Below are 24,077 nucleotides of genomic sequence, written 5' to 3' on the forward strand. Positions count from 1 at the left end.
GACCTTTAATTTTTGAATATTTCTATATTTAAGTAAATAATAAATACCATTCTCAGACATTAATATGAAATTAAAATAAAATAGTTGAATGACTTGTTGCTCTATTTGCATGGCTATCAACAGCATATGTACTCGGCATAATTACTTGCCTCGATCCTATCTTCACTGAGATCGTGCAAAACAGCGATACAATTATTTCTCATTAAAAATATTTTTTGTTAAAACGTGTCACATTATTGAGAAAATGCTCTTTGGGTCGCCTAATACCACTCTGTGTTATGCAACTACTACCAACCTTTTCAAATTGTTATTTATTTTTATAACTGAAGCCCTTCCATAATCAATAATAATTTGTAACATAATATTACGCGCCGGCTATCGTAACAAATTAAATGTTGTAATTGCCTTGCACTGTCTTACAAGATCTGTATATCAATGAATACAGAAGGGATTGGTCAAAAATCGTTTTGCATATTTATTTGATCATTAGCTACTTCTCAATCCAAATAAATAATATTTATTCACATTTGAGAGCATTGATAGGTTTTTTCTCTAAGAAATTACATGTTGTTTGTGTTTTATTTTGTCTGTGTATTAACTTTGTAGCCGAAGTTGTTTCTTGTGTTTTTCGAAATCTGGAGTCCAATCAAAGCGACTGATTCTTGCCTTGAATATTATTAATTTTAAATACATGTAATTAAATACATTAATATTGATTATTAGGTTAGATAAAAATCATTTTATTGACACCCGAAGATGGACACACATAAGCCATGTTTGGTGAATATTGATCATTATTCTTAATAATTTTTGAATTGTAATTTCAATTCCTTGCCATGCAAGTAAATGCCAAGTATATTTAGTGGTGGACCTACGTGGACTGATAATATTTTGGGTGCAACAAACGGTTTAGGAACATCAAAACTAATGATTGATGCCGCTCTGTGTGAATGCGCAAATAATTTTGTTGCATCGTTACAAGTTGAGACGCTATTTTGACATGTTAAATATCTACCAAACACTGTTGTCTTTGGTTACTCTGATTGCTGAAATATAATCGGAAATCAACATTGTTATACAATTCCTGTATTGGTATACGTATATATGTATGTAAATTTACATCCGATTGTTTTTATATATCATTTTTAGTTTATTTTTATTTACTTTTTACTATTTTTGAACTATTATACTCCATCCAAATTCAGTTTCTGTAGACAATAAGATTCAATTATTGTGCGTTACATTCTTCTACAAAGTACATATGTATGTATGTAGTTTTCAGACCTACAATTGCGTTCATATGTAAGTATAATGGAATTTAAATTGATTGTGAATCGTAACAAATTAAACATATATATGTGTACACATATCTATGTATACCATAACCCGTAGTACAAAACTTCCAAAGATTTCTAATGCATCAAGACACATATTCATATGCATGCATATGAATGTTGCATTTACGTGCTAGGCAGATTGTACATACATACATACGTATGTACGTTAATATTGATAAGGCATGCGAAAATCTTCATCTCAGGAACCATAATCACAATAAGTTATATTTCAAATTTCATTCAATATATAAAACTAATTAAATGATTTTGGAATTTTTGATATTTTCGATCAAAAATGAAGTTCAATGTCTGATCACGATATTTCCAAATGGAGCTGTGGAAACATTGGAAAATGTCCAACCAAAAAATAGTTAAGTACTATTTTTGTTTCATTTAATAAAAAATAAGCTTCTGCAATTATTCCGGTAACGCCACTTTAATGGTGGAAAACTAACGTTAAACAATACATGCAAGAATAACCGTACATTAGGCAAAAGCTCTATTTGAGCGGTTTTTATAATCAGTGCGCATAGTCAAGTGCAGAGCTTTATCTTAAGTGACGACTGTTTTTTCATGTTGGCGGTATAACGCCTGCTTAGTAATCTCCAATAATATTATTTAATTTATTTTTAATTTCATTGAGTTGAATTTCCTTTGTTAATTTCATTTATTAATGTTTTTATGGCCCTCATTTTTACCCATCGACTGATTTGACAATTGTTTCTCCCATCTCACTTATATATATAGATATTATCACTACTGATATTGTGGACGTATTCTATATTCAATCCTTGGTGCAGGTAGTTCGTATGTCGGGTCGAACTACTATTAAAAAGCGGATCAACATTCTATAATCTATTTAATACGAAACTCAATATTTTGCCAATGCATACTTGTGTTCTATATCTTATCTTATCTTCCAAGTCTTATCTTATCTTCCAAAATCTCGTCTTCATAAACTGCTGCGGAAATGGCGGCTTTCTAGAAATTGATTGTCAATACACTTTTCTGCTAACCAATCTTTGAAGGGGTTTGGAGGTAATCTACCTTCCGTGTTTGATAACTTTATATATAAAATTTCGGTTATTATAGGCTTTTAAAATTTGTAGGGGCGGTAGAGGGTGAATTTTTTTCTTGCGAAGGAGATTGTGTGAAGTATATGGGAATATCGATTTACTCAATCACGATTATTCGTTTTTGGGGCCGGTGTGGGCGTGGCCATCAAATTTTTTATCGATCCCTAAGGGGAGTTACCGGTAATATACTTTAGAAATTTGGTGAGTACCTTAAAACTTTTGTAATATACGGGCATTGGTTAGCCTTTTGTCGACGTAGCTCCCAAGTTTTTGTAATTGTCTGACGCGGACACAGGCAAGCATATGTTTCAAGTAGCGTTTGTGGTGTCGGTGAAAGTTGCGAAAAACGAATATCCTCTTATACCCTCGGTATCAGAGTATAAAACGTATCTTTTACCCAAATTTGGCATTGGCGCATCTACTTCTTGGAACCCAAAACTACAAAACTGCAATTTTTTGCCATTAGCGTAATCCTGAGCAGAAAAGTGATAAATCCATCCGGAACTATCTAGAACAGGCCCATGACACATATATTGCAGCTAAGTCCTGAGCCAAATGATGTGCAACAAAAAATAAATGTATTTTTTATTTTCACCTTTTTCAGGAATGTCGACCCGAGTGAGCTCGATTTAATATACCGTGACCAAGTTGCTAAATTTAAAAAATGAAAACAGTATTGGGTACATTCTCTTTCGCGTGAACCCGAAAGCAACGCATCATAAATTTCCCGAAAAAGGTTCAGTCAAGCCAAAAGACTGGACTCTACAGGTGCATGGAATAAATATATAACGAATTTATCCAATAACAATTAGAAACTGCGCAGGGCTAAAAGAAAACAGTATGCTTTCTGTTCTGATATCGAAAGTACCACAGAGGCATCGCGCCTAAGAAAACTACTTTCTATAACGCCCACGACTCTTGGGTAGCTAATGAGAATCGATCAAAAAAAAAAAACAATGTCCACTGAAGCGTCTATTGACTTTCTGTACATATTTTTTTTTTTTATCTATCTTTAGATAGTAATAACAAATGTGAATACATTTTGGACTATGGCTTGGCTGTTTCCCATCGAATCTTGATGAAATTTGTAAGCTGATCAATAAATACATATGAATCCTTTGCCTTAAAAATTGTGGCTTTTATTGCTATTTGAAAAGGTATCGATATTTGCGAAACAGAGACAGTTATCGATTAATGGGGTTATTGGTTTTGCGCAAATGTATATAACAGGCAGAAGGAAGCATCTCCGAACATGTATGAATATTCTTGATCAGGAACAACAGCCGAGTCCATTTAGCCATGTCTGTCTATCCGTCCGTCCATTTGTATGAATATTTTGAATATAGGTTCTCATATACCACGCGCAGATCTAGCGTCATTTTTATCGAAAAGTGCCTCCGGTTCTCGATATCGATTAATTTCGATTTTCGATAGATGTTAGACTGCGAATGTAAAAGGCTGGTGGTTTGTGAACACTTTAAACTTTTTCACTCCGTATAGACAGCTTCGGAGATTTAAAAAAAAAAAAAACTATAGCAAGCAACTATCGTTCATTCGCCATGAAGTTAAGGTTAAGCCTTGAGAAAAAACTGCTCCTTAGGCCGAAGGACGAAGCGTTTGTTGTCAAATCCAATGGCTTCCTATTACGTGGTTTTACGTTTTCTGATGCAAACTTGACATTGTCTTTGATCAACTTTTCATTATAATTATTTTCATTTCTAAATATTTGACATTCTCTTGAATAAGTTGCGTTGTTCAGCAAAACCCGCTTGTTGGTTTCGAGCAACTTATCTAAGACCAATGGTTTTCTGGAAAAATAATTTGTTCATAAACATGAGCATTGTATAAGTTCTCGGTCTGTTCTCTAAAGTGAAATCATGACCTTAGGTCAAAAAAATTGCGTTTACCTATTTCTATTGTCTATTAATTTAATTTTCTTAAATCTGTAAAGTTAAACGTTTCTTCGTATTTCCAGTCTAATCGATTCCTTTCTTATCTACGACCCAGATGGGGTTATTGTCTTCACAAAATTGAATAAGGATACAACTTGTTATATATGAACTCTTCGCTCTCGGTTTTTATTTCGTTCGCATTTACAATATTTTCCGACTCACGTCATAGCTTTATACAGTTTTTTGAAGCATCCGTATCTATTAAAAGTTTTATCTTTCTCCCTGCTATTATTCTTTCTATGACAAAAAAATAAATCTGGTCATGTTCTGTAAGGTTGTCGTTAATGTCTTCTGCCTCCTGTTCTGTCTCAATTTGGTATTCCACACTTTCGTCAAATGGTGAGGCCTCGTGTTGATCAAAATGGTTTATTCTGTATTTCCCCGGACGCGTATATTTTGCAGTGCTACTGTGCGGTCTGTTCGGTGTCTGTCCGTGTTTTTGGTTATTGTTGTTTTGTCGGCTGCCTGAAATGTGATGACTGATCAACGCCTATCTTTTCTTCCTGTGTGTAGAGAGCCCTCCGCTAGAGGGCCTTTGGAGTTTATTAAAATAAGGATTCTTTCGCTGCTGGCTGCCCATATGGTTCCCTGACGTCTTCTCTGACTTGTTGGGAGACTATTGAGTGTTGTCTAGATCGGGAACCTTTATTAAACTAAATCAACTCAACACAATGTACATGTTTTCTTATCAATTTTCATCTTCGGTTAAGGTTCTGAAAAAATACCCATTTAAAAGATTTTTTTCTTTATAAGGACCCGCAACAAATCCTTCTAGATATACATTCTTTGTTTCAAATCCAAATGTATTAGACATAATGCATATATTTCGTTTTTCTGAAATAAGGAAAAATGGGTAGCGATTATAATAAGCGTGTTACGTACATTGTATTTGACTTTATTATGTTTCTTTGTAAATAATTAACATTAGTAATGCGTTCAATGAAAACTCACTAAATCCTTAATCATTTTCGTTTGCAGGAAGCACAATCTAAATTGGAATTTGCTAACAACTATTAAACAAATACGTTACTGAATACTTGAAACGTTATATACGCACTACAATATGCTCAATAAATATATTTGGAACTACTCTGTAATTGTTCTATTGTACTACATATCGGAAACCTCTTGTCTTGTGAGCATTATGAACGTAGGCATCCCAGAAAATGAAATCATTTTAAATCGTTACAACACGCATGGGGAACACCATGAGGAAAATATGAAAGAAAAACCAAGCGTACATATGAAAACAGCTACCACGTCTCCAGCGGCGGTAACACATGCGGGATCTTCACTGACAGTACATATGTCGCAGTCCCATACTGGCAGTGGTGAAAATTCTCTTCATTTTGAGCAACAGCGTCCTAGAAGTTCATACAACCTGCTAAGCGAAGCAATGTCTCAGGCGGTTAGCAATGAATTCAGTAAGTCAACAATTTGAAAATGTTTCCAATTCAACTACATTCGTAATTGTTTTAGTTGTGTTATGAACAATGTGAACAATGTAAAGCTAATTGGCCTAAAGGTATTTGAAAAGGGATCTTTATTTCCTACCCTAGAGATAGATGTAACCCTCAAAATAACCCAGTCATATTAATTTGCACTTTATCTTATCATATGCTCTGTAGTAATATCTGCGACAAGGGTCCACTTTGTAGTACAAGTCTTGCCTTGTTCTCCTCATTTTCCGCGAAGGAGTCATCCACATTCCTGAGACAAAGTTCCTGAATGCATTTGCCCTTAGATAACGCTCTGTTAGTACAAAAATGACGGAAGTTGGATCGTTTGCTCCTCCGTTTGTCTTTATTGTATTCTGTAGACCCCAACTGCAACTGATTTTCTGTGCTGCATTGAACCTCGTTTTTACTTCTAGTCTGAGTATACATTATTTTTTATTCCCCCACGAATTGCCTATTCTAGAAGATGTTTTCTTCTCAACACAACTGACATCTTGGGCATCACATATCATTAGGTGTTCAATTTCAATAGCTGTTTTGGTTTATTTAGGTTCAAATCTAAAATGGTTTGATAATATGGCCAGTCAGTTCTTTTGAAATTGCCAAGCTTTCTATGAAAACAGACACATTTGTATGATTTAAATAAATTGTTATTGTAGTTCAATTATGAATATCTATTTTATTTCTTTTCTGCAGGTTCTTTGACCACTTCATCGGATGTCACATGCAATGCAAATGACTTCGACTGTGAGAACGGAAACGTGCAGGATCGGCTTGGCATGGAGGCAATCGCCAGTTTACACCGGCAATTAGACGATGATGATAATGGAAATATCGACTTGAGTGAATCGGATGATGTATGTGAATCATCATAATTTGTACAGTGTAATGACAACTTTTGTTCAATACAGTTTCTCCGCGAAGAACTCAAGTATGACTCCGGCTATGAAAAGCGTCAGAAAGCATTTCATTTTAATGATGACATGCATATATCAGTTAAAGAACTGTGGGATGCATGGTTGCGCTCAGAGGTACATAATTGGACCATTGAACAAACAACAGACTGGTTGGCACAGTCAGTTCAACTACCTCAGTATGTCGACCTTTTCAAATTACATAAGGTTACTGGTGCCGCTTTACCAAGGTAGGTATTTTTATTGTTAAATAGAAAAGCTACCACAATGGAGAGCTTTGATTTATATACAGATGTATAAGTGACAGGCATACCCAGAATCCATAACAAATGGATACAAATGATATAACAAAGCTCTGGAAAACTATGTAACAGGCAGATAAAGTAAATATATATTATCGATCAGAATCAAAAGCCGAGTAGATCCAGCATTGTCCGTCTCTCTGTCTGTCCGTCTGTTGGAACAAAGGGATCCCAGAGACTATAAGAGCTAAAGACTTCAAATTTGAAATGTAGGTTCTCGCTAACCAAGTTTTTATCGATACCTAATAGAATAAATAACAAATCGATTTCCAGTATTATTAAAAGCAGCAATTTTAAAGGCTTAGCGTTCCAAATGATATATCCCTTTCCTTGATATATTATTTTACTTAAACGTATTTTCATGTTGATATTACTATCATTTTCAGTATGCATAAATATACGCGTGCCACGTATGTGACCGCAACAGCATGATAGTAGAGGCTGGTGTAAATATGCATGTGTATTGTCCGACAATCCGATATATACACACATATGTTTCTTGTGAATAGGAACATGCGCTGCCTTTGAGTAATTTATTTGACATCTGGGTTCAGGGTATCTTGTGGTCGAGCTCATTCGACTAGAGCATTTTTACTTATTGTTATTAATCAGCGATTACAAATAAATTTCAATTGATGGTTGACGGTCTTATATCTGAAGGGTATAAATTTACTGTCTGGCATAATTGATTTTATTTATTCATCAGGTCATTTCAGGTCTATAGACGCAAATAATATAAGCATAAATTGTTTTTGACACGATTTGCCCCTAACAGCTTATAAATAAGAATTATAAAATCTCTTCAAATTTGATCGCACTAATAAAATAGGCAGTGGTCTAAGCATAAAATACATAGATGTTAAAAAGTTACTAAATAAGAAATCAGTACGATTGAATTCATGATTATTTTTTTAAATTTTAAGTTGCTATTGTGAACTAAATGACGAGTTAATAGTTATTTTTAAACGGAATAAAGAAATATGCTTGAAAAATGTATGAAAATATACAGAATAATATAGAATAGGCAAGCGGTGTTAATTTGCAAAAAAAAAAAAAAAACGCTGCACGAGTTGAACAGAGGCAGCAACACTCCATCAGTGGAACACAAGTCCAGAAGAAACCAAGAAAGCCTGAATGCTAAATTGATCTAGTCAAATTTACTACGCTCTTTAATAAATAAATAGTAAATAAATAAATCTATATTTTATTCGTACTCGAGCCTAACTACCATGATATGAAATTTGAATATTTTTAGATTGGCTGTAAATAATCTGCATTATGTTAGCAATGTGCTGGGCATAAAAGACCCCATACATAAACAAAAAATATCACTGAAAGCGATGGATGTTGTGCTATTTGGACCACCGCGAGGTATGACAACAACGCAGTTATGCATTTACTAGACGTTATATAAATTCCAACATACTGTTGTAATTTTGGTTAATTCATTTGAGAATTGCTTGTTATTTGCAGAGACAGGCACACGCTGGAAAGACTATATTCTTGTCACTCTCTTACTGAGCGCTATTATAGGATGTTGGTATGCTTACCAACAGAACAAAAATGCTAAGAGGCATTTGCGTCGCATGGCACAGGATATGGAAGGATTGCAACGTGCTGAACAAAGTCTACAAGAGATGCAAAAGGTATGCTAATTGATTCTTGCTATTAAAGTCACATTTTTATGTAAGCATCACTTTTTTTTAGGAGCTAGAGCTTGCGCGCATGGAACAGGAAAATGTGGCAACGGAAAAAATGGACCTTGAGCGTCGTCTAAAGGAAGTACCTTCAGTTAGTTCCTCAAGCTCAGATTTGGAGGTACAGCAGTTAAAAAAGGAAATCGAAATGTTACGCAATGAATTAACACGTGCCGAGTTCGAGCTGGTGGATAATTGTTGGGCGCCTCCTCAACAATTACAGTCATGGCTACAGTACACATATGAGTTAGAAAACAAGAACCATCAGAAAAAGCGCAGTTCTGCCGAGAAACAACTGCAATCAGCTCGGGAAGCGTGCGAAAAATTACGTAAAAAGCGATCTAGCTTGGTAGGAGCTTTTGTTTCAACGCACGGTAGAAGCATTGATGATGTTGATCGCTCAATAGTTGAAGCGCGAAATTCTCTTGGAGAAGTAACTAATGAGTTACAGGAACGTCTTCATCGTTGGAAACAAATTGAAACGTGCCTCGGATTGAATATTGTCAATAACAACGGATTACCTTACTTAGAAAATGTTCTTTACAGTCGCAATGGAGGTATTTCTAGCAGTGGCGGTATAAGTTCCACAAAAGGTTCTAGAGGTGAGTATCTGTATGTTTTTTTTATACTCTGATACCGAAGGTAATACCTTCGGTTTGTCTGTCCGTATCAATGAAATTTGTTCGACACTCTTGAAGCTAGAGCCTTGATACTTTGAATATATACTGGTCCGTGCCCGCGTCAGACAAGGTGTACAAATTGGGGTGCTTCGTGCACTAGGAGAATAGGAAATCGATAAAAATCGCAAATCGATAAAGGCACATCTCTCCCTCAATTTGAAAGCTGCACTCAACAAATTTGGTTGACAGTTTGTTGGCGATATCCTTGAACGCCCACCTCCGCCGCCCACAAGTCCCCGGAAATGGGTATAATAACGGCCCCAGGTTGTAATTACATAATTAGTACTCGATACATTTCATAGGCATCAGATTTGTAATAATTAGAAAAACTTTTAAACCAATCTGACCACTCAAATCCTTAAAAATATTAATCCAAGTACATGGTAAAACATTGCATACAATTATCTTTTCACAATAACAAATCAATTTATAGTATTAGTATATAGTTTAGTACTTACATTCTACTTACCCTTGTCATTAGTATCCATAATTAATATTTAAGATTTTCTTAAACAGTATATATTTTACCAAGTGCAAAGTCGATAATTATGTTTGAAACATTTTTGAACGTTTGTGCTTTTCATGTTATGAAAATAAGAGTAATTTATAGGAATAACAATTCATAAATAATGAAATATATAGTTTTTAGTATGTCATCTCAAATGCAAAGTGAAAATTGTAATTAATTGAATGTAAGCAAATAATTAAAAATATTAGCCACCAACTTTGCGATAGTTCTGTGTCTGACTCATGGGCAGTTTTCGACCTAGTATAGGTATACATAAGTATCTCCTAGTTGGGTGCTTCTGACTGTAGATTTCTTATTTGTTTTTTAAATTTTTTTTTTTCACTTTTTCCGAATTGCAGCCAGAATCACAAGCAGCACCGATGACTTGGACGATGAATCAGTACAAGGTAAGATGCATTTTGAGAATTTTTCACTGCTTGCTACGGAGTAGCATTTGAATGGCAAGGCAACCCAGGAAAAAATCCACATAGTTGATACAATCAATGATACAATCGATGCATAAGCAATTATATCCAACTTACTATTCTTGAAGATCATGTTAATTTAGGTACTTACATTTGCTAGTTTTCAATAGTGATCCGATCTTTTAGCAGCAATAAAAGCTGTCATCGATAAAAGTTCAGTGATATATAATGAAGTAGGCATCTGCACGTATATATATGTATACATATTTATACATATATATATAAATGTACATGCAATTACTTATGCCTTAAATGCGACATCAATTTTTAAAAAAAATATACATGTATCGTAAAGATTTAAACTATACTTGGAGCATTTCTTGAATAATAGAACATAAACACATAGCGTGATTCAAAGTGTATTTGCATACAACATTTTAGAGACATATATTTTTGGATTTACATATTTATATTCAATTCAATATTAAAATTAGCTCTATCTGATATAATTCTTAGCACCTTCAACGAAATTACTATTTAACCCATTTGTAAAGAAGCTACCATTTTCAAGTTGCAGGCTGCATAATTCGAAATCACACTTTATATACTTAAATATACATAACATACATTTGTAGTTAATTTTTATTAGATTCTATTTTTTTTTTTTAAATTATCTTTTGTTTAAATTAATTATAAATATATTATACTATATTATATACTTAAAAAAATTTCCGAGACGCTATGTGCAGTTGCATAATGCTGTTAGTAAAAAATGGTACGAAAAAACACTTTGTGCATTGTATATATGTATGTATATTGTATTTGGCTTCACTTGAACCATTTACAAAACCAAAATACAAAAAAAAAAACAACAAAAATGTTAAATATCTAAAATTAAAAATGAAGTGTGCTATTAGATGTATTATTCCATCAATCTTATTTTAAGAATTAATAATAATAGTTTTTCATTAAAATGGAATTAATCAATGTGATCTTACGTACATACACACATATGTGTAACAATGGTGTATTTTTGTAAATACATTTACATATTATGTGTTAACAAATATAATTTCTATCTGCAGTTCTTCGTGCAATTAGTTGTTCGTTGTAATCTTGTACACATTTATACATATACTAAATTATTATATTTTTTAAAGACATCTTTGTACATCTTTGATTTAAAGATTGAAATAAATATTCCAACATTTTTATTTGTTATATATATAATATATACACATATATATTTATATATATATATATATATAAATACATATATTATTATTTTTTCTTATTTCTTTGCAACATTAACTTAGTTTCTTAAAAATTGTGACGCTATAAGACCTTTTATTTGTTTGTAATTGTTGAAGAGCGCTTTATTATTGTTGCCACTGCTGATAGGTTTCCCAATTCAAACTGTTCTTCGAAAAAGGGCCTTTTGAAAATATACTTTATATTTCCCTTGATTCCTTGGTTCTGTCCTAAAAGCTGCGATGCATCCTCGGAAATTAATATGCGTTGAGATGCTCCACCCATCAAAGCTCACAGCTGTTCGAAGTTGCCAATGGTGTTGTTCACTTTTGATTTTTGCTGAGGCAAATTCTTCTCTGTTGCGCCATCGTGTAACCAGGCATTATGGCTTCGATATTCGATTTTTGGCATCTGTACCCCTTTTTGCTTTTCGCCATACCATGAGTGTGAAGATAAGGAAGCATAAATGCTGCAATTTAATAAGCTTTGAGCCTTGAGTTTGCTTAATAGCGTTGTCCCGAATTGTATACATCTGTTAATGTCATTTCCGTTTATTGAACAAAAGCTGCACGATCTCTGCTGTCGTTATAGTGTTGTAAGCTTCGTGACTGTAACCAGGGAGGTGTGAATCTTCCAAGTCGCATCGTAAACTTTCCAACTTCAGTAACGTATTAAGTGGGCATCGCCAATAAATTGCTGAAGATCCACCTTTGGAGCGTTTGGATATTCTGGTTTTGAGGACGCTTGTATTGTGATTCGGACTTTTAAATATAAACTAACTAACGAACAGCACTTTCAAGTGGCCCAACGATATGTATAAAGTATATCAGTATCACTCGCCAAACCGGTGTAGCCATGTTCGTTAGACCGAATATTTTAGTCTTAATAGGGATAAAACTGCTCTTACAAGGACTCTTCATGAAGAAGATGAGTTTTAGAGACATGTATGTCTATACCGGAATTAATCTGCTGACATCCAAATTGTTGGATACCAAAATACTATGTGATGACCGTTCTTAGTTTTTTTTTTGCGTTGTCTTAAGTTGTACTAAGCCATCACATTATTAGATATCCTTGTCTAAATAAAATGTGTGTGGTAAAAGATGATTACAATGAATCTATCTAAAACTGTCGCTTATAAGGGTAATTTATGTTTGGGTAATTTGGGCACATTTTTAATAAAGCTGATATCGCAATATTTTGGTGACACCTAAATCATTTTCGTGTCATTTACATACCTACGTATCCAAAGTGTGTGTGTGTAGTAATCAAATACAAGGTGCTTGGACCCTTTCCCCAGGAAGGAGGGTCAAAAAAACGTAATATGTTGTGCAATTGCAGACATAGAAACGGTTCTTTTTGAATACATTTATATTTCGTTTGCTAAAGATGATCAGTCGGTTAAATGCTGTAGAGGGTTTTACCAGAACCAACTATAGTCCCAGAAAATAATAAAAACAGTCAACTTTACTGTGCTGACTCAATTTCTTGTACCTTAGATACGCAGCATAAAATGTAATTAACGGATTTTTCGCAACCAATTAGAAGAAAATTGAACAATTTTCGATAAGCAAGCATTTTCTACTTTATATTTGTTGGACAGATAAGGGTTGGGCCTGGTCAGCCACTCGTACCAAAGACTTGTCTTGACATGGTAATCTCTGGTGGTTGTCAAAGCCTGCGATTTTCTTTGTTGTAAGCTTTAATTTGTAAGTTGCAGGATGCCAAAAAGTTTGAGGCTTGTTCCGGCCAGCTTGCTCGGTCATCGTGTTATGGTCGGTTTCGATATCGATAGGCAGGTTTAGTAGGCCAGTACTATGGTATGTTAGTGTCATCTATCGAGGGAAAATGGAAAATACGCAACGCCACCTGGTGGTTGAAATGACAGCCACAGGTGTAAGGAAGATAATTAAGAAAAGACGAAAACCCAATATTACACCAAATGTAAAACTAACATAAGTTAATAATGTAATGTATGTGTTGACAAAACAAAATGTTTAGAAATGTTCAGAAATATTGTTAAACTAATTGAAAGACTTAAGTATAAAAACGGGTGCAAATGCATAAATTAAAATAAAGTGAGGAACACGTAGACTGCTCGCCACCCTAACAGTCAACGCCAGCTGATCGATACTGACGGAAGTATATATGCCGAAGTCACATGCGTGTCTGCGAAGAAAAGGCACTAGGATCATTAGCAACGCAACAGATCAGGAGCGATGTAGATTTGCCTAGCGAGCTGAAGTCGGCCACAGCTATTGCCAGAGTTCAAGTGCAAAGGATCATTTACCCTATGAGTATTATTAACGAATGCTGACAACACGATGGGCCCGAACAAAAAGCACAGAGTGCACGAGATGGATGCGAGCCGAACGGACGAAAGACTTACAAGCGATGTGTAGGCTCAAGCATCCAGAAGATCCGATTAGTCTCACATGCTGGAACTGTCTGCAGCAAGGACATGCGTTCTGTAAGTAAGAATCAGCCGTACGCAACATCTGCTGTTACAAGTAATGTTGCGCAAATGTCCTAAACTCAAGCAGGAGTTCGACGCAAACGGAGGAGTCACGTTTTCAATTCAACAAAGAACACTCACAAGACAATACCTCCGATAGTAATTTTAAGAAAAGTATAGTAAGGTAACAAGTAAATTAAATAAAATACACAATAGCATTAGCCTACCGGAGGCAAAGTGGTCTCAGCGAATGCGTCTAGAGCGGAGACAGGCAGAATATGCTCAAGCGATAGCCCGGATATCTGAAAAACAAGATCAACGAGTAGGTGAACTGACCTCATGTAGAGTTGAGCGGGGCCGGGATTCCAGCGACGGAGAGTACGGCAAAACAGCTTGTGCATGGTGCGCAAGTGTTGCAGGCAGTTCGCAAAGGTGCTCATTTGTCGCAGGGTGCTCACTGGCTTATTAGACACAGGAAGTTGCCGATTAGTCAAAGAGCTGTGACTAGATTTTTAGAAAGCTTATTCTACGTTGCAGACAATTGGAGCATCTTTTCAACACATCATTCGAAGCATCCGGACCGCTACTACTATGATCACAACTGACATCAATCTTTTCTTGTGCCCCACGTTGAGTCAATTAGTTTATCTAGGTGTCGATGTCGAAAAGGATGAGACAGAAGGACAGCGAAATGGCAAATTTAACAAAATCGTCCATACAGTTAGTGTCAGCGGAATATATGGTTTTCCTACGTTTTCGAAATATAACCCACATGCGATCCGAAAAGGGTAAACCATACGAACCTAGCGCCTATAAGGAAATATGTTGGGAATGACAAAACACTTTGGGACGAGAGACTGCCAGAAATAGCTATACAACAGTATGAAAAGCCATACATTACAGTATAGGGCCTTCGCCATATTTTGTACTGCTTAAAAGCGGAAAAGATTGCAGACTTGCTCGTCAACCGATGCCGAAGCCCAACATCTATCTAGCCGAGACCAAGAACAAATCACACGTAAGAAAACCCAATAAAATTTTTAATTAGACAAAGCGCCAAAGAATTATAATTTATAACTTTGAAAATATAAAATACAACATAAAATTTATTAAATATACAACAAACCAAATAACAAATCATCAAACAGGAAGGAGGATCGCCGGAAACAGGAAACACCTACTTGTCTTCTGGATTGAGAGGAATATCGGAGAGTACCAACCCGATGATCTAGATCCGGAGCGCCACAAAATAGCCGTGAGTCCGCTCTATTAAGAAATATTGTTAAATGAAATGAAAGACTTGAATGTAAAAATGTATGCAAATTTTTATGAATTAAATGGTTGAAAATAAGACTGAAATGAAGTTTAAATATTTTGATTGGGTGAGATGAAGGTATAATGGGTGAGCGTAAATAAAATAATAATACAATATTAGTCAATTTGTCAAATCGAATACAAAGTGGAAAGCAAGGGACAAGGCTGTGAAGCACCCTAATAATGCAGAAGCGCTAGCCATCGATACTGAAATGATAATGTTTTTTTTTGTTTTTTTAAAGTAACAAAAATAAATGAAATGTTGCTCCGTTGCCTCATAACATATCGCCGTTAATATCCGGTATAGCAATATACTGGTGCAACCGATAGGTGAAATTGTCACCAATGAATTTGTCAAGAAGTCGACGAGCAAAATGGGCTCTTATTCCAAGCTCAGGTCTGTATTTTGTTTATTTTTATTTTTATTTATTTTACTAATCAGTTAGCCATAAAAAATACAAAAAATAACAAATTCTAATATTTAATTATTTGTTGTGTGGGCCGGGGAAAACGAAGCAGAACTTAATGAGACCAAAACTAAAAGTGACGAGAGTTAGCAAAGAATAGTTGAGAGGTCAAAGGCCAAACCATGGTTCTCAATCCGCATAGCTTCGAAATAAAGAAAAATAAATATATAAAGAGTAAAGGAACATTAAAAGCGAAAAGTACAAAAACAATAACAATAACGTCAAATTGCCAACTACAGCAACTACGTTAAAAGGCCTCGACAACAAATCAGCAGCATCGACAACACAACAACAACCAACAGGAGCACGCCATCAGAATTTCGCACCGAAATCTAAGTGAGTTCGTTCCACTTTGCTACTACCTAGCGCCACTTAGCAGACAATACATGGAATGATTGCGCTCAACTCTCACAGCTGATCGATCGGCTCTTTGCCTGCAAGCATCAGTGATGCGCAGCTACTGCTAGTGATGCCCAACGTATTCAGCTAAACAAATTGTGAATTCAAATAATTACTTAAAACCACAGAAAGGGCGGAAACGCTACGGCAATGACAGTGAAGACGTCGTTGGACGCCGAAAGATTTAATTTTTTTGTTCGAATGTTTATGATTGCCACTGTCCGTTAAATCAGCTGTTTTGTTAGTGATGTGTAGATTTGTGTAGTGTTGTGTTATTGTACGGATGCGGGCATTGGCAGGCCAACCATAACTAAGCACTAGCTGGCCTGCGCTGCGCCATTGAGACAAACCGATTCGTAACAACACTGACATATCGCAGATTAACTGCTCGAATTTGTCAAAATATGGTAAGAGAACATGAACATGGCTTGTATATGAATTGGTGTTATATGTGCATAATTCGGACAAAAGGACAAATAATTGATTTCGTTTAGTGCGGATAATGTAGGTGTGTTGGATTTTCGTGCCCTAAACGTAATAGATTTATTTTTGTCTGGATGTATCTGGAAATTTTCTCCAGTTTTAGGAGTTTGGTATATCAAATTTATTTTGCCCAAATTGATTTTGTGGTTGCTGTCTTTAATTATAATGGTTGTATGAATATTTTCCTTCTTTGTCGGTTATTCGTTTCTTTTTATATATTGATGTCTAGGAATCCATTGTAGTTTCATTTTAGGGTGGCTTAGTAGTGAACGTAAAGAGGACTCGTACAAGTTGTTACTACTGTTTTGAATAACTTCCAAAGCTGATAGCAAGTTGGAACATGTAAGGTATTTACCTCTTTTATTTTTAAAGAAGTTTATGGCTTCGTGTATGCCTATTTTCGGAAAAATCGCAAATTGCTTAGTTGGTGGCAAAGAAATTGTTATGATAATCTCTTGTTTGAAAATTAAGATAGCACAACATTTGAAACGATTTTTAATTCATACTCATCAATTCAATTTACAGCTTCATTTTCAAAATCTCTTTGAATAATGCCCAAAAAAAACTCCGATAGCCCCTCAACCCCGCTCCCAAACCAGTAGGTGGCTTGCCACTTATTATCAGCTGGTATTAAAATGATTTAAGATTATTGCACAGTTGGCTTGATCGACAGCAACGTTCTCACTTGTTTTTCTTTAAAGCCCTTGCAGTAATTGAATTGTAAGAATAATCATATATAAAATTAGAAATTTGCATCGATTGTTGACAATAAACAAAAACAATTGTGATTAAACTAGCATTTTTTAAACAGGTTTAATAAATGAAATCTATTTTATTTTAGGTGCCATCGATAGCAACAGTCGAGGCTCGACAAGTGCCAGTGCTGTCACGAATCACATTACACGAGACGATAGTTCATGCAGTGACGAGGGTACCGACAACCAATCAGTTCAATTTTATATAGGCAGGATTACACCTCCCATATCTATGCTAGCGACAGATCGATTTAGGCCACTAGAGGAAATCAAAGCTTGTAATCACGTTGGGCTGAGTAATGCAACATCAACCAATGATTCACCGACATGTTTGGAACAAAATATCTCGTCTATGACAACTCTAAGCAATAGGTAAAGTTGATCTTATTACCGTTTATAAAATTTCTAAGATATAAACCATCCAAAAATTAAAAAAAAGAAGAAAATCCACATGTAAGATCGGCAGCTGAATCAAAACAAAGAAATGACCACGTGGCAATCGGATCTAATCGCCTGCGTAATACTCGGACGCCAGTGTGCACTACTGGTCGGAATTGGCAATTTTTTGAATAAAATCCTAATTTTCATGGTAAAATATTTTAATTTCATATATAAACTCTTAAAGTATAGTCTCTAACTACATATAACCGAAAAAAATTAATTGTAGAGCAGATCTGGTTCTTATGAGGGTTGCAAAGTTGAATTATTGGTCAGCTGATTGTTCACAGAAAGCAGAAGCATTGGGAAATTACCAAAAATATATTAGTTTTGTGAAATGTCAGTCATGCGGTCTGACCGTCTGTCCGTCCGTGTGAGCGCAATTTAAGCTACAAGCTTAAAACTTGGAACATATACTCGCTTGCTTTAAAATTATGGTGCTACGATTTTTTTTTTTGGGGCTAGAAAATTGATATAATCCAAAATCACAAAATGACATGTTTCTACAATTTTAAAGCTAAAGTCACAAAATCTGGTAAGAATCTTATTGGCGAAATCCTTCAAAGATTAGCATTGCTCGTAAGTAACTCAAATTCGATTTCGAATAATCTTAATGGAATACATAAAGTAACGGAAGAATTCAAGGAAGATTTTTACTATTCAAATTTGATAAGCAAATTTAATTAACTTGTCAAAATTTATATTTAATATTTCCCACAATAGTTAGAACTAAAGGAAAGGCTTTAAGATAAAAGAGTAATTGACTTGAAAGACTTAATTGAAAAAATTGCTTGCAAAGTGAACAAATAGAGAATTAAATAACAAAACGGTAATTAATCAGTCCTATTTTGTTCATCATCATATACCCTTGATTATTGAGTCGGAATTCTTTGTTAATGTCGAGTACACATTTCCTTTTCGAGAAACACAGAATTTTGTTCTAAAATTCAAAAAGATAAAACTATATTGCAGAGCGTAGAAAATGTTGACCTTGCTTTTGGGAACAATAATATATTATTAATGAAAGACTATACACTCCGCTGAACGCTGAACGCTGCAGATGATTCATTTTTGAGTGCTGCGGAGGCGACGCTACCTGATTCCTTTATTGGCTTATGTGCCTTACTTATGCCGCGCAGCATACCTTATTTCATCGCATCCGAAACGGAGTGAGTGAATATAAGTTTTAATAAGTGCACAACAATAGAAATTTTGTTAAAATCGTTGGAAGGAGAATCGTTTGCATTAAATATTTTCTTGTAAGTAGCTATTGATATTAGTAAATATGTATGTATGTACATTTTGAATTTAGTGCATATTTGTAAATGTATGTATGAATACGAGTAGATTCTTAGTTGGACCTTGGTGAGCTGCTAGGGGCTTTGTATATTTGCCTGCAGTTTGCAGGCACTACTTGGCATACATGCATATACATTGTCATATGTACATATGTCTAATACTTAATCAATTTTGAAAACCAGATCTAAATTTCTCAATATTTAAGTTGGCAGCCATTGCGAGATGAACTGCCCAAAGAAAGTGTTGGACATGGCAGAGTGTTTTTTTGCACATCTTGAGAATTGGAGAAGGCAAGTGAGTATATACATATGTACATACATGCATATATGTATATGCATGTACACAAGACAAAAAATATCCTTCAATCATAACATTTCGTTGCGCAATTCGCTTTAAATTTTGTATTTACATACACACAACATGCATACTAAAAAAGGTTTGGTTTCTATGCGTTAATTTCTTTGAGTCGTTCATATATATTTACATACCTTTTTCTAGTGACCCTTTGCGGATTTTACCTTTTGTTTTTTTTTTTACTATGGTTCAATAATATTATTTCCTCCATTTTAAACCAATCATTTGAATTTAAACTGGTTTGTTATTTTATTGTTTTTATTTTTAATCGATACAAATTTTTAAAAATTTTATTTGAACAATTTTATTTCAGATTGATGCTGATTTCAGACGACCTTTCAAAACCAATGATTTTATTAAAAGGTGGGAGGAGTTTAAAATAAAAAGCCGCCCTTATTCGACGAAAATATTAAAAAGATCAAGAGCCTTTATTTAAATCGTTTGAAGATCAATCAAATGGTAAAATAAGTTTTATTTTAACCAAATTATCATTTATTCCAATAAATTAATTTTATTAATTTCAGATACAGAAGATTTATTAATAGTATTAATGATGCATGCTTTGTTGGTGCCGACCAGAAGAGCAAAAGATAATTTAATTGGCAAAGTACTTTTTAAGCATAGCTTTGAAAACTTACTTAAAAGCCCGGACTCTTTCAGAATCTATTAATAGTTAAATAACACAAATCAGTAATCCCATTAACATACACATCCTTTACAGCTTCTTTTTCTCTTGTATATGGTCAAGTTAGATATACGCGTACACGAATTAAAGATAATTTATACTATTTATACCATGTATGAAAAACACCAACTAACTTAATTATAGTACTAATTTTCTTAAGACAAATATTATTTTTAGATTTATTAGTACATTCAATGTAACATATCCTACGTGATGTAAGTATTGTATACCATTGTAAAACGAAAAAATGGTTTAAATTTTTTTAAATAAAAACCATGAAATTCCGATATATTATTTCTCTATTTTTTTAGAAAAAAATTCTTAATTTTCAAATTAAGTACCCCAAAGTATAGGAAAAAATATATATATATATTTATTTTAGAAAGAAATTTCTAAATTTTAATGAAAAAAAGAATCTGAAATTCAGAAATAATAATTCTGACAATTCTTTACCTTTCAAAACTGGTATCCCAATAGTCGTTCACCAAACTCGCTACGCTCTTAGTTTGGTGACTCTATATTTTAAACGTTGAAAGATGGCGGTTATATCGGCTTTAGATATATTGGCTTTGGTGATTATGGAGTATATTTTTTCGCCACTGATATAATACTAGCCTAATAACTGTAGATTTGAGTCATCAGATTTTGGCATGGCCAACGCCGATCTTTGAAGAACATCAACAACAATCTACCAATTAAATTTGGTGACGATAGATAGATGTGTAAATTTGGCAGATATGTGGCTTTATCGATTTGAAATACCCCTAGTCGTCTTAGTAACTTATTTTTAACACTTTGACGCAAACACAGCCAAGTATAGAGCATATACATATACATATACTGCTTAAAGTCTCTAGCATTAAAGGTGTAGAAAAATTATATTATTCAGTTTCCAAAACGGTTTTATTACAAGCGAGAACGATGCAGTCGGATGTAACCGACTGCGAAATACTCTGATACCATAAGTAATACCAGCCTATAACAGGTGCCACAGAACACGGTCGGTATAGCTAAGAAATACCTATCTTTAAAGGAGGTTCCCAGTATTCTACCCTCAACGTTTGGCTTTGAAATTGAGGTAGATATTGGGGAGTGGGTGTGGACAAAAAAATGTTGGAGGAGTTTCCTAGTAATCTACTCTCCAAGTTTGGTAACTGTTGAATTTTTTGGTATCATTTTGTTATTTTATTCATTTTCCGGAAAGGAAAATTGGAAGCAAATGCTTATGATTTGGTATGCTTTAAATTTCATTCGATTGGCATTAAACATATATTTTTTTTTAGCTCGGTCTTGTTTCTAATAATAATAAATTTTAAACTACATTTATGTTTTTTTGTGTACTTTTAAAATATCTTAGCATAGCTCAAGGAAGCAATATTGGTGGAATCGAGTGCTCTTGTTACCCACATGCACCTCCACGTAATAAAAAGCGTCCATCTTCGATGTCATCAGAGCTGATGCAGCACGAAGCGTCTCCATCAGCGAGTCTCTCAAATGTTGAATGCCCACCATTACCTCCACCTCGTAAATTTATCCAGAGGTTTGTTAACGGATGTTCTTGCACACTTTCTCATCTATATTCGCTAAAATGTAAATATCAGCACATTTTATATTCTGATATCGAAGGTATAAGAGCTTATTGATGTTGTGCAGTGTCCGTGATGCTGTCGGTCTGTCCGCAACAAATGAGAACTCTCTAGTCGAGCGGAATAATCCGATACCAGTATAGTATCAGCTGAGAATGAATCTTCCACACGTTTGCCTCGATCATTAATATTAATAATCATTAATTTGCCTTTTAAATTTGGTGACTCTAGCAACATTTGCTCACTTTTATAAGTGTGCTGCCGGAAATATACCTCTCAAATTTATTGACTCTAGCTTTCAAATTGTGTGAAATATATGGTTTTCTCAATTTACTTTATCAATTATATTTTTTGTCGCCAACAAGATACTTATTAAACTTGTTGCCCCTAGTATTAAAATTGTGCGAAATATGTGGTTTTATCAAATATTGAAATTATCGATAGCACCCCAGTAGATCAAACACAAAATTTAAAGCCTTTTTAGACGGGATTCACATACGAGTAGATTTTTCATGCATCAAGTCTCTAGAGGAAAGGATCTACTAACCCATTTGGGATGTAGATGATCGATTGATAATGCAGCAAAAGCCGAAGTTTATCTACACACATACGTATATATCTAGATCTAAAACAATTCACAGATGCATGCTACGCAACCTTTGGCCATATTGTTAGCCATAACTAAAATTATGTTTGTAAATAACTTTCTTCTAATTATTGCATTTTTTACATTTTCAGAACTCAGACGCAGAAACCAAAATAGACGTGTTTGTTAATAATTATATTGTAATTAATTTATTAAATTATAACTTGAATTTAGGTCAGAGATACCGAAAACTAAATCGTTTTTTTTTTTATACATTTTACATGGATTTTTACACTTTACCTATTAAAATGTTTAAATCAATGGAAGTTGTGCTAATGGATTTGATTGGGTAATAAATATGAACAGGTTTAACATTGTATACTTCTGTCTGCCTGCAAAATTGTAAATCTAACAAAAGATATCCAACATGAAAGATCTCCTTTCCGAAGGACTGAAGACTACCCTTGTATATTTGAGTTAAACTGCTGACCGGACCAATCTTCTTATAGCATCAAATTATATTCTTAATAAAGAAATCGAAAGGAGTCGATAAAATAACTAAGCCTACAAAAAGTAGACACGAATTATCGAAATAAAGATAAAATAATATATTTAAAAACCTAGTTAATAAGACATCAAATCGTAAGCGAAAAAAGCTGGAGAAGCTGCATCGGTTTTGGGTGACTGACCAATTTTGTATGGAAGTATTGGCGTGGCATACCCACCTTTGGCATCGCCAACAACCTTCAAACCAAATCTGGCGACAATAGTTTTTAGATTGTGGGAGAATAGGAATACCACCTCAGCGAGTCATAGCATTTCGTGTGAGGCAACTAATATGACACGGAGATAAAATTATTCGAATAAGTGCCTCTCGTAGGCGAAAAGATCTTAGTCATTAACATGGCAATGACCAAGTCGATGATCCAGAGTAGTGAAAGCAACCCGTATTCCCCAGGTATTCCTTAGCGGCCATCCAAGAGAAGAAGGCGACAAAGACAGAGTCCAGTTATGTCTTGGGATTCAGGTACTGAAATCCCCTTTCAGATGTTGACGAAACCTTGGCTGACTATAGCAGTATTCTAGCATCTCAGTAAACGGAGTGATATCTTGCCGAAAAAAAATATTCATGTTCACCCGCTATATAACGTAATACGTCAAGGATCAGTTTTATCAGTTGTACTGAAAACTATAAAAAAAATTGTGGTTTTTGGAAATAATTTCTAAATAAAAAAAATGAAAATTATAAATGTTTTTTGTGTTTTTTAGAATTGTTTTCAGTTATTAAGAAAATTATTTGTAACAATTTATTTTATGTACAAATTATATTATTAAGAAATAAATTTCCAATGAACACTCTTATTTTATAAGACAAATAAACAGATGTAGATGTGGAAGGACTTGTCAAAAGCGACTCGTTTATTGGTGCTGATCAAGAATATATATATACCTAATACGGTCGGAGAAGCTAGACTCTGTGTGTTACATACTTTTATACAACTTCATTATACAATTTTTCCCATATTTCATGGATGGAGAATATAAAAATTTCCCTTTTCGAATATATTTTACACATTTCACCAGGCATTTGGCTTAAGACAGAATTATGTCAGCAATTTAGTCCCGGTATTGGAAAAAAAGACAGTAAAACAGGCAT

At 34.3% G+C, this 24,077-nt stretch overlaps 1 protein-coding gene across 9 annotated transcripts; it reads left to right on the plus strand.

Moving 5' to 3' along the window:
* Nucleotides 1–5,343: 5,343 nt before the first annotated feature.
* On the plus strand, nucleotides 5,344–22,671 carry LOC6564891 (stromal interaction molecule homolog). Of its 9 annotated transcripts, none has more exons than XR_004365245.1 (10): nucleotides 5,344–5,789; nucleotides 6,519–6,679; nucleotides 6,734–6,966; nucleotides 8,294–8,409; nucleotides 8,512–8,684; nucleotides 8,746–9,337; nucleotides 10,283–10,330; nucleotides 17,559–17,844; nucleotides 19,877–20,022; nucleotides 20,088–20,536. XR_004365245.1 is itself a non-coding variant. In XM_032737993.1 (10 exons), the coding sequence occupies exons 1-10, from the start codon at nucleotides 5,429–5,431 to the stop codon at nucleotides 22,595–22,597; spliced, it is 2,178 nt and encodes a 725-aa protein (XP_032593884.1). In that variant the 5' UTR covers nucleotides 5,344–5,428; the 3' UTR covers nucleotides 22,598–22,671. The 9 variants fall into 9 exon arrangements, 8 of the variants coding, with proteins under 8 accessions (XP_032593884.1, XP_032593885.1, XP_043071924.1 ...); XM_032737993.1 differs by lacking the exons at nucleotides 19,877–20,022; nucleotides 20,088–20,536 and adding exons at nucleotides 21,606–21,788; nucleotides 22,573–22,671; XM_032737994.2 differs by lacking the exon at nucleotides 20,088–20,536 and adding an exon at nucleotides 19,415–19,503 and having other exon boundaries at nucleotides 19,877–19,936.
* Nucleotides 22,672–24,077: the final 1,406 nt, after the last annotated feature.

This window comes from Drosophila grimshawi, unplaced genomic scaffold (assembly GCF_018153295.1).
Source record: "Drosophila grimshawi isolate 15287-2541.00 unplaced genomic scaffold, ASM1815329v1 contig_848, whole genome shotgun sequence".
NCBI lineage: Eukaryota > Metazoa > Arthropoda > Insecta > Diptera > Drosophilidae > Drosophila > Drosophila grimshawi.

Excerpts from the sequence above, each read along its gene's own strand:
- LOC6564891 (XM_032737993.1), top strand. The coding sequence starts at position 5,429 with ATGCTCAATAAATATATTTGGAACTACTCTGTAATTGTTCTATTGTAC. Across the intron at positions 5,790-6,518 it reads GGCGGTTAGCAATGAATTCA|GTTCTTTGACCACTTCATCG; the intron begins GTAAGTCAACAA and ends TCTTTTCTGCAG. Across the intron at positions 8,685-8,745 it reads GTCTACAAGAGATGCAAAAG|GAGCTAGAGCTTGCGCGCAT; the intron begins GTATGCTAATTG and ends ACTTTTTTTTAG.